The 16664-nt window shown below is 39.6% G+C and overlaps 1 protein-coding gene across 4 annotated transcripts in view; it reads left to right on the forward strand.

The window, feature by feature from the left end:
* The window catches only part of il1rapl2 (interleukin 1 receptor accessory protein-like 2), a 352381-nt gene that overhangs the window by 284869 nt on the left and 50848 nt on the right, over positions 1-16664 (forward strand). For all 4 annotated transcript variants that reach the window (XM_069532092.1, XM_069532094.1, XM_069532093.1 and 1 more), the window contains exon 7: positions 10865-10939. In XM_069532092.1, coding sequence (XP_069388193.1) covers positions 10865-10939 — 75 coding nt within the window. The remainder of the gene's footprint in view (positions 1-10864; positions 10940-16664) is intronic.

A 16664-nucleotide genomic window follows, 5' to 3' on the forward strand; every position in this document is an offset into this window, starting at 1 on the left:
AAAGGCAGGAAACAGTTATGGACATACCATTGATACCTGTTATTAGTGGACATTATTAGCAGAAAAATATTCTATAAAATCCTCTTGTTGAGCTGTTTAGTAGTTTTTAACCAACTATGGTCAGTTTTCTCTAAAAGGTCTGTTTCACTGGTTATACATGTTTTAGTCTGCACTAATTTTTAGGTGCCAAGGCGGAACAATCCCACACATGATTGTTTAATTCTTAGAAAAATAGAAAAGAAAAAGGTCTGGTAACATTTAATAATTGATTTTCATACATTAGCTCTACACATGGTGGGGCAGACATTCTCTTGAGTTTCACTCATCAACAACGCAGCAAGATTCTCTGCTCACGTGTTCTCAGAAACACAGAGACCTCAGAGTGCTCCAGTGAGTAGTGGTGCAGCAGGCAGGGGGTGGAGAAAGTAACTGACTGGCTGTGGGCCCACGTAGTTATTATCAATAACCTGCGAAAATTAAAGACAATCAGACATGAGTAAAAGCATCACCTCCTTGGTGGAGGTAACGATGAAATCTTCATTAACGACATGATGAAAAGCCATTTGACTTTAAAAATTACAATAGATTAGCTTTTTGAGATGAGATAAGATAGGATAAGATCAAATTTTAAGTTTTATCAAGTACATTTGTTAAATTGTACATAAGAATAAAAAGTTTGTAGTTTGTATAGTTTGTATACTAAAGATCACTGAATATAAGATGGTTTGACTGGTTGTAATAAGGTGAAGCACATAATAACTTGAAAAAGAGAGAGAGAGATTTTTTTATTGTTAAAAACCTTTATTATTTTAAAACAAATATTCCCATGACAATAAATACAACTGTACAGTTCAGACCAGTCGTCAACGTCTACCTTAAAAAATGTTAGATCTTAATCCATCGTCTGTCACTGAACATATCGTGTTGTTATAACACCACTTTTTGATGAACCCATCCAAATTTCTCATCACTTTAAAATATCTCAAATCTACCCAGACTTTCACCAATGAGATAAAATAGAAAATGCTTCCTGCCCTGTCCGGTCCTCTACTTTGTTTTATCTGCTAATGTAGATGGACAGTTTGGCCTCTCCTATTAATTAACCGGTTCAAAAGCTCCCACTTACAGGAGTTTGATTTTTTTTATCCGACTCCTAGAATGAAGGCGCTTTTTGACCATTGTTCATCAAACATTTTAAAAACATCTTCTAGTTTGTTAAAAAGGTTATCGAGTCTTTTACAATCATTAAAACAGAGAAAAATCATTTCCTCTTCCCCTCAGAACAGACATTTGCAGGAAACTGTTGGGTTGATGGTTGGGAGGGAGAGAGAGAGAGAGAGCGAGCACTGCTGCATACAGATAGCAAGAAGATAATTAGCTAAATCTCCATGGGTGGTTGAGCCCCCCCCCCCCGTCACTATTCTGGAAACAGTGAGTTTTCCCATCCGTGCTGTCGGTGGGACTAGCAGCAGTTAGGTAAGAGTCCCTTAACTGATCTAAATCAACTAATTAGAATCACTAGCTACAAACACACAGTGTTGTTGCCAGGATCGTGCTTCAGATGAATCCATACTTTTTGATTGGGATCCTTCTTTTAATTGTCATATTCTCCTGCTCTCGCTGTGTTTCCTGGTGTGGTGTTACATCTGCCTGCAGGAGCACTTCAGCTGGGGACGTGCAGAGAGATCTCTGGGGTCACCAGTTAAAAGGATTTTTCATTGTTACCCTCTGAAGAGTGTTTTAACTTCTGATGAGTCTCATCAGAAGCCAAGGCACATTCTGCAATAAGTGAATTTTTTTCTGCCTGGTGAAATTAGATTTTAAATAAGGGGCATGTTCCACGATTCTGTTGCAGAACCAATGCGCCTGTGTTATTACATTCATGTGCTGCTGAAAATCAAAGTGACATCTTTTGAACAGTAACGTCTTCTGAAGTTTGAAGTTGTTGCAATCGGCTTTCTCCTTTATCCATTTTGTCCAGTAGAACAACTGGGAGTGCTTCAGTTTAGTATTGGGAATACAATAATCAATCGGCCTTAGGGCTGTAAGACTATAAAGTTCTATCACCTTTTAGATGCACTAAAGCTATCAGCACAGTGACAGCAGTTTTTTAGTTTTAATCTGCCAAAACTGTCTGGAGTTAAGGAAATAAGTCACATGACACGTAGGGGCTCCAGACAACAGGGACCTGGGGGCCCAACCGACTCCCGCACTCGAAGAAACACATGATGAAAAGCAGTCTAGTTTAAAACCAAACCTCTAAAATGACGAAGCTTTTGGCAGAAAGCTAGTGGCATGAGGTCTTGTTGGTTGTTTTTTTGACTGATGTAATGAGCTGCTTTTCAGGACCTCTCTCTCAGCTTGAATCCCCAAGTAATTGCCTGCGTTACTGACCCTGCTACAACAGCCCTGACGATATCAAATATCAAGGAAATTTAAATAAAATCCCATTGCACTGAATGAAAAATAGAACTATCTTACAGTAATTGATACTTTCACTGACATGTGTTCTTTGCATTTATGAGTTGAACATCTTAAATCCTTCAGAGCCAATGCTCACATAGAGTCACCCATCCTGCCCGTGCCAGTGATCGGAATGGCTCAGGACTACTTTTCCACTTCACTCCTACAGAAGAGAAGTTACATTTTAATAAAATTTTCTGCAAAACAAAAACAAACCTCTCTCCTTGAATAATCTAAATGCATGATGAAGTTGTATCTAGCAGAGAAAATATTGTGATGTGATCCTCCGTAACCAGTAGACCAGGCTGTTGACGGTTAAATCTGTTCATCTGCTGTCTGTCACAGCCGAGCTCATCACGTGTTGCTCCTCTTCCTCTGGAACCTCCTCCTTTCTCCAGAGAGCTCCTCGTTTGTAATTTATGTCTTTAATCATCAGGCTCTATTGGAAGAGTTAAGGGAGAGCGTGCTTGTTTCCTCCATCAGGGTGTCCCTCCAGTGTGGCACTGCTCCGGAGCAGATGGTACCTGTGATAATGGTCCTCGATGCATTTGTCGAGGTGTGTGTGATGTGTGTGTGTGGGGGGGGGGCACCTCGGTGTAATGTTCCTCCCACCTTCAGCATTTGCACCAGGGTCACATTAAAGTCCATTGATCTCACACACCTTGGCTCCACACAGCGTGTTCCACCCCCGGGCTCTGGCTCTTTCCGAATAGCAGCATAAAAAATAGGTCCATGTCTATGTCACAAAACAGCAGATCATCACAATGACATTACCATAAACCTGAACTTGCATCATCCATGCTTTGATTCAGCTCTTGTTCCATAGGTTTGTTTTTGTTTTTAATCTGTACTGAATTAGTCACCCGTTACATTTCCCAAGAATGCTTGCGTCAGACCTGCTCTGTTATAGCCAACATCATTCAACAACATTTTAGGAAGATCCGCCTAGTCCATTTATAATGTGGTACCACAATTATCCAAACAGCACTGAAACTCAAATATTAACACTTAAGTACACACCAGTAACTGATAACAGTTTAAGTGACATACAAAATACTATGTAGTATTTGTGCTGAGGAATGTTAGAGTCCTCTGTTTCACTGCGGCTACTTGTTTTATCAGTGACAATAACTTTGTGTCATGTCTCTGAAAATGAAGTGGTTCATCAAACTCAAAAACATTACCGATGTATTTGCTTCTCATTTACAGAAGGAGACAGCTGACCTCACCTGAAGCATATCTAAAAGAGAAGCTATCACAGCATCAATATACATATATGACGCGCATATTATATCTCTCTTTCTCTCTCTCACACGCACACACACACACACACACACACACAGTGTCATACATATGGACTTGTCCACATGACATGCACAAATTTGCACCTCTGCATCTACACACATGCTCACATGCACCTACAAGAGCATTTGCATATTAGTGGGTTGATGCACATTTGTTGCCTAACTCAGAGCGCATGTGCAGGCCCACTCAACACACACACACATAAATAGACAAGATGCAAATGGATTTGTTTTTAATGACGTGTTGACTTCCTGTCTATTTAGAGGACATGAATGATTCACAGACACACACATAGACACACATAGACACACACACACACACGCACACAGAGTCAAATCCTTTAACACCACTTCTCTGTTGTGTTGTTTCCTCAAAGACAAAGAAAGGAAACAGATTTCCAGTTTGCTTGTTGACACCCCCCCCACCACCCATTTCATCATTAATCTATTCAACGTCACTCAGTATTCATTAACAGAACCATAATGTGGATATCTGCTTCTGTATAAACCAATGAAATAATTATATTCTCCCCTCTGATTTCCACTGTCAGAGAGAAAGCACCATAAGTCAAATCAGAGTGGAATTCTGACAGGAATAAATGAGTCTCGCTATGAATAGGGCATGACATACAAGTCAAAATGTATCAGGAATAAACACAAATGTCTCCCGCTTCTCTGCGCCGCCAGACATTTCATAATTGCCAAAAAGGTCAAAATCCATTTGATATACAGAATATATTATCTGATTATGCACCCTGAACAGCACAGAATGTACACACTTCTCAGTGTTGAAGGCTGACTGTGTAGTCTGTTCCAGGCTATTCACTCAAATATGTTATTAAGTACAGTACTGAGGTCCCATGGTACTTGAACTGGTTATTTCCATGGCTGTGTTATGTCTCTTTCACTTCATTTCAGGGAGATATTTTACTTTTCACTCCACCACGATGTGTTGACTGCTGTATTTACCTTGTCGTGTTGTTAAATATGACTGAACATGTTATGATTGATCCACTAAATATGTTGCACTGCTTTACATTGAAGTACCCAACACAGTAGCCACCTTTCCCAAAGGCCTCCCATCCTTTATCCATAGCCTACTGCTTATCCTCTTGGGGTCCTCAGGGGATTAACAGGAGCCAATTCCAGTTTCCACTGGGTATTTTACAATCTCCTGTTAACCTAAGCCCTACATGCATATCTTTGAAATGTGGGTACCCAGAGAAAACCCACAGCAACACAGGGAGAACATGCAAACTCCATACAGAAGGACCCCGGCCAAACTGGGATTCAGACCGGAAACCTTCATTCTGTGATAGTGCTTACTATTATAATTTAGGTCCAAGTTCACCGAGTGTGACAGTTAAAAAGCTGCTTACATAAAAAAGGATATATTTTAAATTTGATACTTAAGGTCCTGGAGACAGATTTTCAGATACTGAGCGTCTTTGCTAGTTTCAGAACAACCTAGTTATTGTTTGTATCATCCAGCACCCACCTGGTTCAAATAACTAATAGCAATAACAAAAACATATAGCACAATAACTATTGTATTTCTGTCATTCTGGTTTGAAGCCAATGGTTAAGTGTTTCACTGTTATTTGAATGACTTTATTTTTATGTCATTTACCCAGCAGTGCACGTTTAGTGTGCCATAATCAGCCACCAGAAGCTACTATGTGAAGTTGTATCATCATCACTGTACTGAACTCAACAAGAGGGTTTTTTCATGTTCTATTTCTTCTGTGTTTTGCTAGTTTTTTCTTGTGCACTTGTCAACACACACATGCACACACACTTGCTAATGGTCCAATATAATTTTTGACAATGTTTGTTGATGCTGGTTTGCATGAGGGTAAAGATACACACACTAACTTATACACAACACTTTTGTATTTAAAGAAACTACAGTTCTTAAACCCTAAAGATTTTTCTTCTTCGTTGTGATCCTAAATAGCGCCTGACATCTGTTTTTACATTCTCCAGCATATTAATAAGTTGTGACATTATTTCTACAAAACCACAGCCCTGACATTTTTTTTTTCTGTGTGCAAAGCTTTCTACAGCTGCCCTTATGAGATGATACATTTCTCTCAAACAAGGAAAACGTTTCCCCTCTGGCAAAAATAAAATGTCCATCGTGTCAAAGTTCAGATGAGACACAATGTGTTTTGTAGGTTCACTGAGCAGAAAGCTGCAAAAGGTCAAAATGTAAGTGATCCTTAAAATGCTGAGGTCAGTCCATCTGCAGTATGAAACAGTTAAGGCCAAATTGCAGGAATAATAACCATCATGCTGAGTAAATGGTGATATACAGCAACTGTGAATATAGTTTTAAATGTTAAGGAATGTCCTTTTGAATCTTTTAAAATGGAAACGTTTCTCATGCTGTGGCTCTTACACTCTTGTGATTTTAAAATGTAAATGCAAAAAAAACTAGATTATTTCCTTCTGTGGAAATGTGTTTGTTTGTTTGTTTGTTTAAATCTGCTCCGAGCACCTGGACAGCTGGTTTGTTCTGAAATCACAAAAAAGTTGTCAGACCAAACTTTGCGTCGCTCATTACCTTCATAGTGAAATTCTAAGGACACAATTTAAAACTTTAAATTTAATAGATTTACATCCCCAGTAATCATTGCATTATGGGAGAGGAGCACTGAATCAAACTTGCTGTCTCGTGCTGCCTCCCTCTGAACTAATGTGCTGAACTTCATCACACTACCTAACTGGAAAAGGTCAAATTAGAAATACAAACTTAATATAGAGCAGCACTGCAGTTTGTCTTTGCAATCTGGTGTTGGTCAATGTACATTGTCTGGGTGTAGACCATGTAAGGTCTGGTGTTTGGGCTTTTTTTAACAGAAACATCTTTAATATCTTAGCTAATGCCAAAGAGGGGACTTGTTGTGGGCAGTTGCTAGATTTGACTGTCAAAGTGTAATGCACTTTGTGCAAGCATGACTTTTGATTTATTCCAGCAGTACATATTAATTTACATCTTGCATTTAACAACAACTCACAAAGTTTTCCATTCATTTGGGTTACTGGGTAATCTACCTTTTCCTTCAGAAGACCCCTGTTAAAGATGAAAGATTTGCTATACCCAGTGGTGAGAGGACATAAAATGGATGCAAGTACCTTGGGAAATTCCTGTTATATTATTAATATTTTGGGCTTAAATGATGAATGTTGAATGACTGATTAGTTAATAGAAAATAAACTGAGAAGTATTTGATTATTTGTTTTAACCCTTTTTCTCACAAAGGCATTCAGCTTTTAAAATGAAAGAATATGCTTCTTTTTAACGTTTCATATTAAACCAAATATCTTTGGAGATTTATTTACCGGACAAAACAAGTCATTTGAAAACATTAAATAAGAAAAGCATTTTACAGTTAGTAACTCTGTTCTTATCAATCAATTTACAGCAAACAGCTGGTTTCTGCCAGTTTCTTAAATCTGACAAACCTGTTCAGCACCGAACATCAGAGCACGTGGTGAACATTGAGGAGCATCTGGCAGCTGAAGAGCCAGCAGCAGTTTTTAAATGTTAGAGATCCAAATGTAACTGGCAGTAAAATAAATATTCAACAGTCTATTGTAACCGATGCCGGATGTGTTAATGGACAATTAACCATTATTATTCATTGCAACAACCAGATTACAATGTTGCATTTCAGCTTCATTCATTGGACCAAATTGGCTAAAAACATTGATTGGTAGAGCTTTTAGATTATTTATTATTTGCTAAAGGCTTCAGCAGATATTTAACCTCATATAAATTATAAGTTCCCCGTCCTATATTTGTATACTTCTGTTTTTTTGAAGGTTGATTCATATAATCACCGTATGTAGCAAGATTAAGCAAAACTAATCAAATTCAGTGGTTGCTTTGTCTAATATCCATGTTTCCTCAAACATGAGAGAATTCCAACAAATGATCTCCCCCTGCACAGCCAGACCTCGACACAAACACAGCAACACATCAACAGTGTACTGTAATTTTCAAGACAAGCAACCATTACGAAAAGTTCAAAGATCTCAATGCATGATTGTGTGTGTCTGCGGTGCAAAGTGTGCTGTGAGCTCAAAGTAAACAGCAACCCCATCATTATCCTCCATTCAGCACACACCTTTTGATATTCAGATTTGTATTCAGGTTAACACAGACACCTCATACACAAACACACACAACACTTCAGAAAGCTGGCTTTTTTGATTTAATGGCACATGGCTTTGGTGCATCTGGTGATTTTGGTTGATTTTTGCTCATTTTGTAGCCAGTGGTGTTGCTAGCAAACAATTTATCTAAGTAGCACAACACGACAAGGCAAAACTTTCCTTTGCTTGTTGTGTGTCATTTGATAAAGACATGGATCTATGTAGGAGAGACGCACTGCACCACTACTTAATCACTATGACAGAACTCCTACTGTGCCTCCTCTGCGACTGTGACACTCTCAAGTTCAGTCGCCAAATAGCAGACAGGTGTAAGCAAATACACCTGTGTACCCCCGATAAACACAACACATATCCAGCCTGAAACAGTCATTTCTGGCATGAAATGACATTTTCAAAATAAAAATCTATACGAGGAAAGAAAAGGACTGAACAGGGAAGGTGCAGTATGATAATAAAGGGCAGAGCAGGACAGTTGTAGGTCTAGGTGAAGGGTTGTCTCATTAATCTTTAAAGGGTGCAGCAGAACCTTCAGAATGCAAATCAAACTTTCGGTCTTATCAGAGGGACAGAGAGAGGGATCGAATGACAGAGAGATTGACCGAGTGATTGGAGGAAAAAGTTGAAAAACAAGGAAGCCAAGACAAATATTTATCAGTAGGATGATTCTAGTCACCTTGAGAACTCAGAGTATTTAGTATTTAGACCAATGTAAGTCAGTCAGAGCAATGAACTCATTTTTAAGCTCACAAACACCTTTGTTAATGTGCATGTTAGTGTGACCGTGCAAGAAATATGATGACAAGTGGACCAATATTTACACAGAGAACTGTGGACTGACACTGACTCATCGTAATGTGAACACACTTTAGAGCATTACACCTTCCTGTCAATGTAAATGTACATTTTCAAATTGATCGTACCCTTTATTCAGCAGCTTGAGCAAATCTCCCCTCCCAAGACATCTGATGGTAAAATAATTTAAGTGGACAAAGTGACTGCTCTCTAATGTTTAATGAAAGATCAAACTGATGACTGTTTTCAAGTGGCATCATTTTCTCACTGACATATTCGAGCTTGACGATGTGGTTAAAAGTAGATGAGAGCCATGCTGGCTGGTCTGTGAGAGCGTAGAATGTCACTAATAGGTAGACCCTGGTCTGGATCAGGACCAGCTAAACAAGAAAAGTAGGATGTGATATAAGAGACAATGAATGCAAAAGAAAAGTAGGTGTTAAAGCTGTTAAGTTGTTAATATATGTTTTTTTTTAAATGGTTGAGATTGTTAAATTAAAATTAGTCTAGAAAAGGGGGAAACTTAATTTACATTGCACTTGCACTAATTGATCAGTTTTGGAGAAATAAAAAATCTGACCTGATGATGGCACTAGATGAGAGATGAAGGGATCAACACAGTTGTTACAGTTCACTCAAGGGGTCCATGAATGTCTCACAAAATTTCAAGGAAATTCATCTAACAGTTGACATTTCACTGCAGTGAAAGTGCCAACCTCAAGGTAATGCCACAGAAACAGTATCACCAAAGTCATTAGGGTGACAAACGACATAGGAAAGCATAAAGTGGCTGAGGATCAGGAGGTGGAGGAGGTTGTCCACTAATCACAGGGTTGGCTGTATAATCCCTACTTCCTCTAGTCCACCTGTCGAGAGACACTGGACAAGACAGTGAATTGCTCACGGTGGTTAGACCAGCATCTGGTTTGGTAGCTTGTTGTCATCAGTTTGTATTAGTTTGTGTGTGCATGTGCAAAATCCAAAAGGAAATGCTCAATTTAAATGCAGGCCTTTTTATCATTTAGGATTCTTCATCTAGGGACCATGAATGTCTGAATCCAGATTTCATGGCGAACCATCCAATATTTGTTGACATTTTTCAGTCTCAACCAAACTACAGTGTTACCAACCACTGCTAGGATGTCGAAAATGGGTGTTGCTCCATGCTGTTTTTAGTCAAAGCCAATCGTTCATTAATTTCATCAGTTTTGTTCTTTGACACTTTCAACTAAGCTTGATGGATGCAGTGTATCACGATGATCATCAGGTGATGTATCATTTCTATCAATGACACCAGAGATCGACTTCTCAATTATAAACACAAAACAAGTGGCAGGTGCTTTACTCTCAGCTTTGAGGAATAATGGAGATACTGAAACAAATCAGGGACTTGTCTCGGAGGCAGTGAGGGGAAAGGTGTTAAACAGCAATGAGTTGGTGCTCAGAGTCCATTGGAAATTGCTTTGGTTTGAGGCAGAGTGTCTGCTGCTCATCAGAGTGGAAACAAAGTCAGACATCTTGTCCACAATAAAACGCATGATGTGAGATATCTAGTAGGTGTGACACTCTTTATGTTTGGCTCTGTGATGCTGTGGTGAAGTGATCAGTTGGTGCCACACGGTCAATTCGTTACATGGACTTTTTCTCACAAACACTGTAGCTGTGAAGTTCTGTATCCACATACAGAGCTTGTCTTCTTTGCCAAAAACAAACCTCCGAACTACAATCTAATATTTTGCATTTCCAACTCTAGTCTTCATGTTTCCTCTTTAGTTTCCTTTGTCTAAGAAAATTATTCTGCAAGAGAAGAAGACAAAGACCTTTTGACAATCAACTGTGTTACTTGCTACAGCGAATGAATGAAACTCTCAATGTTATGACTTCTTGTTCAAGAATTAAGACATGCTTTGTGATACATATTAAAAATTCAATGTGTTGTGAATTGAGGAAATAAAGTGGGCTTCTCCTTTACTTTTGTGGTTTATAGATTGTAAGAATTGTTACGTGGGGATTGATGAGCTTATAATGTGATGTCTATGTCCACCAGAGGCAAAGCTCATTAGTTTAAAACTGCCACTTACGCTTGCCCTGATAATTAACCCACCCCTCTGTTTGTCTTTCAGCTCTCCAAACCACGCAGCCTCCCAAGGTCCTTTTTCCCCCGGAGAGGCAAGACACAGTGATAGAAATCACGCCTGGTAAGAACCAACACCTCCTCTCTATTTATTCTTGGAATAAAGTGGTCATGCTTGAGGTCCTCATTTTAAAAATGTCTCCATCATTTTTGTGGTGTTTCGGCATCCTTATTAGAACACTGCGATGGACACTTCAATATTTCACTGTCCCTGAACAGCCCTAGTGCTAGCCTCGCTTGACCTTCAGCCATAAATGAACCCCGAAGCTGGAAACTGAGTTGGTGCAAGGGTTTAACAGGAGTCGAGCAGGAGACACCTGCAGCGTAGGTTTTGATTTATTGTTCAGAGCTGGATGTCACCCCTACTTAAAGTAAAAAAAGAAAACATACTTTTACCTGATACCTGGGTTGGGATAGAGGCAGGTGACAGTCATCCACCTTACTATTATTGAATATGACATAGTTCTGTTTCATTGCCACACTTACATCCTTCAGGTAAAAGAATAGTGAGTGGGGGTCAGTGCAGGCAGTAGTTTTCTATTAATGTATGTTTCAATTTGCTCCAAGTAGTCTTCACTCTCAAAACCCTGTCCCAACTGACATCAGAAACGTGAAGCAGAGAACAAAATGAAGCCAAAGCAGATTAGTCATTTTTCAGGTGTCTCCATAGCAACCATAGCCAAATGTCTGTTTCTGTGGGGGAGCGTCTGGTGTGGACTACAAACTTTACTTCTGCCTTGATCTCATAAAAACTTGAACTACCAACATTTTAAAAATTCTTCCTTTCTGGTAAACCTTGGTAGCTTAACAACCGTAATGTCCGAAAGATTTACCCCACAGCCATAGGTTGCATGTCACTTCTCTTTCCCTTATCTACCTTCACAGTGACAACCAAATAACATATACATATATATACTGCAGGTGCGTAGACATCACCTCCAAATCACCTCACTCTGCAGTGAAGCTGTCACTGCCAGTAGGACTTGTTAGCGACCCCGGGCTAGCTGTAGTCAGTGCATTGTTGTCATCACTCGTTGATTTTGTTTAAGTGAATCCAAATTGCGTGGCACCTGGTTCTTGTTTCCGTTTTGACATTCAAACTCATCCATAAACTCCCCAAATACTGAATAAAACACTGCTTGTTTTACAGTCAATTCAAATATTTTGCACCAACTCAGTGATGAGAAGTTCAGGTGACTACGGAGAACTATATGATTTGAAGGTAGCTCTGCCACGCATGGATGACCACAGCAAGAACAGACACAATTGTGTGAATTAGTGGAGACAGATGTTCAGAAAACAGAATGGAATGAGTGAAAAAAAATTGGTTAAGGTTCATTAAGGTGATTATGATTATTATGATGTATAAATTGCAAGGGGGCGGGGCCAGTGGGCACTGGCTGAAATCTGATTGACCCCTAAAGTGCCCGTGTTCTGTCAGTTGTCTTTCAAAAACTAGCTTGTCTTTATGTTCTACATTTTTTTGAAGTACCCATCGGCTTGAACATTGTTGAAAATACATTTAGTAATGTGTGACTTTGCTCAAACCCATAGGGCTAATAGTAAACAATGAATCAGGGTGTTGTACATGGATGTTGGACATATTCGCTCCTCTGTGTAAATTGTGGCTCCATTATGGCCCCAGATTTAGAAAAATCCTACAGATCTGCCTCTGAAACTGTGGTTAAATTTGGTATCTGAGAAACTTGATTATGATGGTAAAACTACACACTCACATTCAGCCTCACTACGTAGAGGAAACAGTAATAACTGAGTGTTGACATTGGATAAAATCACGAGGTGCAGAATAGTTCAATATAAATGTAATTCCTGGTAATAGTTGAGGTCTTCTCTGACTGTGTTGGATAACTTCCCTTACTCTAATGTCTTTTGTAATGATTCATGTGTCGAGAAAAACTCCTTTGGGGCTTGTGGGTGTCACATGATGTGCAATTCTGACTGTGGCCACTGTGCCAAAATCCCCCCACCAGCTGGTATTGTTCCTGCAGGTTTAACAAAGAGATACTTTAACAACTCCTGGGCAAACACAGCCTCTGTCTATATAAAAGTTAGAGGTCAGGTTCAGTTGAGCAGCAGTCCTGAAGCTCCCAGGGGTCTGGTGTCTTGGGTCAGACAGGAAAGATGGTGTCTCTGTGAGCAGCAGGCTGCTCTACTGGCCTGTCTGTGCTCTACCCATTCCAGTCCTGCTGTGTTTTTGTTCTTTTATCTCCTCTAGTCAGCAATTAACAGTGACTTATGAGCAGATATGCACTCAATCCAATTTACATTGTGCTAAAACATTTACAGAGTCTGCAAAGGACTCGCTGCAGCAGTGTCTTATCTACTGATGAAAACTGACAGACAGTCACAACCAAGACATTTTCAAATGTGGTCCTCTCCCTGTGTTTTATCTTCACTGGGGGATTTTCCGATTTAGAGAAAACTATATCTAGATCTGATATGGACATGAAGCTCAGAACTGGCATCTACCAATGCAAAAACGATTTAAGCGTTGGTATAACAGAAAAAGGTTTCATAAATGTGAACACCTATAAATTTCTGATGATGATAAGCTGAAAAGGAATATACACAGAATTTACAAACTGAAGAAAAGAAATCTCATTAGGATTCTCTTGTGTACTAACAGTGTGTTTGCTGATGTGGGCCCAGTTGGCTTGCTTACTTACCAGCTGTTTGTGTGTGTGTGTGTGTGTGTGTGTGTGTTTGTGTGTGTGCGTGCGTGCGCTGCATACATTTGTGTATTCATGTGTGTGTCCTGCTGTTCAGCGGTCTCTCTCACAATGTTAGCACTGTAGGCGGAAAGTGTGTGTGTGCATGCGTGCGTGCGTACGTGTGTGTGCACGTGAGCCTTCTTCTGATGTGTGTTTCCATTAAAGCTAGATTGATGTAGTAACAAATAGGCCCTAAGGCCTCTGTACACTGATTGCAGCAGGGACACCTTTTAATGGGCACCGCAACCTAAACCCCAACTACACACACACACACACATACATACACACACACACCTACAATAATAATACACACAGAAAGACAAATAGTATGAAAACACACACACACACGCACAGTCACAGCTTGACCCTGCGGTACATTTTTAATTATCATCTTGTTTTAACCTGAGGGAGATTTACATCAGCAACCACAGTTGTGTTGTTCATTGTCCTCATCTTTCCTTCTCTCCTCTGCCCCTCTTTTCTTCTTCTCTCCCTTCACACCCTTATTTCTTTCTTCTCTTCCCCATCCCTTCATTCTTTCTTTAGCTTTTCAATGTTGGTTCCCTTTCATTTCATTTCATTTTTTTCTTCTCTGTTTTATTCACATTTCTCTCTTTTCACTCTCTACCACTCTGCATTCCTCCTCTCTCCCCTCTGCTTCAGTGATTATTCCATACTGCTTTAGGTTATAAACACAATTACAAGCCCATTGTTATTTTACTGATGTGAGCTAAAGGCAACAGACAAAAAAGAGCTCATAATTAAAGATTGATTCATGATATAAATTATAAAATACAAAAGAAAGAATAATGCCGATTGAGCAGTTAGTTGAACTAATAAATGCAGCCTTAACCTTAAAGTGTCAGAAGGATGTTGGTGTGTAAAGCACATTCGATAGAGTTTAAACAGACTTAGAATAAATATATTATCAAAATACATCTAAATGTCTGTCCTAGATAATAAGATCAGGGTTTGTGCTACAGTTCCGCAATTGTCAATAATAACATGATGATATCATCATAATCCGAAGGTCTTTTGCAAAATAGATGCATTTTCTCGCACATTATCAATCATTTCCAAAACTGTATTTAGTAAACATAAGCTTTCACATCAGCAATGCAATTTAACTGAGATTAAACAGAATTTGATTCAAGAACCAGCAGTATGATATATTCCTGTACTTCATCACACGTTCAACCAGTTGTTAGAATTCCTCATTTACCCTCAGTGATTTGTCTTTCCAATGTTCTGGCACCTAATAGTCGGTCACATTTCAAGTCAGTGAGGCACAGCTAATCGCTGGACTGTTAAATGTTCATGTTGTCTGTCTGTCGATACCCATCCCCAAGAGAAACTGGTCCAATCTCCATCTACTCTCTCATCACTTCAGCATGGTTCAGTAACTGTTAGGTGTGTGGGTGTAACAACTGCTAATCCTAAACCTGGCTCAGTATCGTCCTGGACTCTGATGAGTTGAGTACAAAGGTCCAACAGGAAGTTGGTATTAACAAACTAAAAGTAAGTGTTTGCTACGCTCATCTGTGATCTCTACATTCTTATGGTGTCGCAAAGTAAGGAGTACAGTCTTTGTTGTGCTAAGCTAACCTTCTACAGACTGATGTCATTTCATATGGGTACAAATCTAACACACTGAGTGTATGTGAGTGAGTGAACTCTAATATAACAGGAGTAAGTAATAAATCCGAGCTCAGTGTTTATTTGCTGATGACACGCTAAGTTTCAAGTCTGATTGAATAACTGTAATGGAAACATACACACAGATGAACAAAAGCGTTGTGGGGCAAGTGGACATGTGGACAATTGGACATGTGATAATTACAGACTCATAAAATTGAATGCACACACACAAGTTTGTGCAGCCGTTCTTATTAGGACTTTGCAATGACTTCTGTTCAGTCTGGACAACTTAACCAAAACCTTGTCTCTGACCTTAACCATGACCAATTCATACATATCCCTAACCTTAACCTCACCACATCAATCAACTGTCAGAACATTCACTTTTGATGTTCTTTTAATGTCTTCTATAGAGCTCCACAGTGATGTTACATCCAATGCATTTTCTGAATAGAGATTGGGTAACAAAACGCAAAATGTTTCTTTATTTGCAATGTGAAGGAGGAATACTACACTACCTGCAATCCTCAGTTGTGAATAATGGCAACCCTTCGCATTAGTTCATGCAGGACACGGAGTCATGTGCTGTCAGCTAGGGGTGGCTGTGGCTGAGGGGTAGAGTGGTTGTCCTCCAACCAGAAGGTCAGAAGTTCAATCCCCAGTCTCCCATCTGCATGTGTCCTTGGGCAAGATACTGAACCCCGAACTGCCCAATAGAACAACAAAAAAGTGCTAGATATAGAAGCACTGTATGTGTGTGTGTGAATGGGTGAATGGCAAACTGTAGCGTAAAGCGCTTTCAGTGGTCATCAAGACTAGAAAAGCGCTATATAAATACAACCATTTACCATTTAGCTACCGATAGAACACAGCCCATTCTCTCACCAAAGCGGTCCCTTTAAATACGACCTCATCCTCCATGATACCTGCTCAGCTACACTGCCACCCACGCCTCCTGACGGCAACTTGCCTCCACCACCCCAGCCTCCACCTTTTTAGCACCGAGTCCAAACATGGTCATGGTAAACGATATTCATCCTGAACAAAGGCACATTGCCTGCTACACCCAACAGGGGGTTCTGCCCATGATCCCTGTTTTATCTTAGCACGCTGCTCGGGTAATCCAGGGAACATCCAAGGAATGGAGCCTTCAATGCCAATCATAACTGTATCCCCATTTGCAACAAATGGGTAAATCATGAAATAGTGTTCCTGACTGAAATGTTAACATTGAAATGTTTGCAACAAATGTGAAAATGATTGGATGGTTGTGTTGCATTACATTTACAGAGCAACCATGATATGTGTGATAGTGAGAGTCATTTTGTAGTCGGTAACAAAGCACTGTACCATGTCGCTGACAAGGCTAACATTACACTACTAGGTTACAGTACTATACACTATGAAACACTATATACA

Source organism: Paralichthys olivaceus, chromosome 9 (genome assembly GCF_024713975.1).
Source record: "Paralichthys olivaceus isolate ysfri-2021 chromosome 9, ASM2471397v2, whole genome shotgun sequence".
Classification (NCBI taxonomy): Eukaryota; Metazoa; Chordata; class Actinopteri; order Pleuronectiformes; family Paralichthyidae; genus Paralichthys; species Paralichthys olivaceus.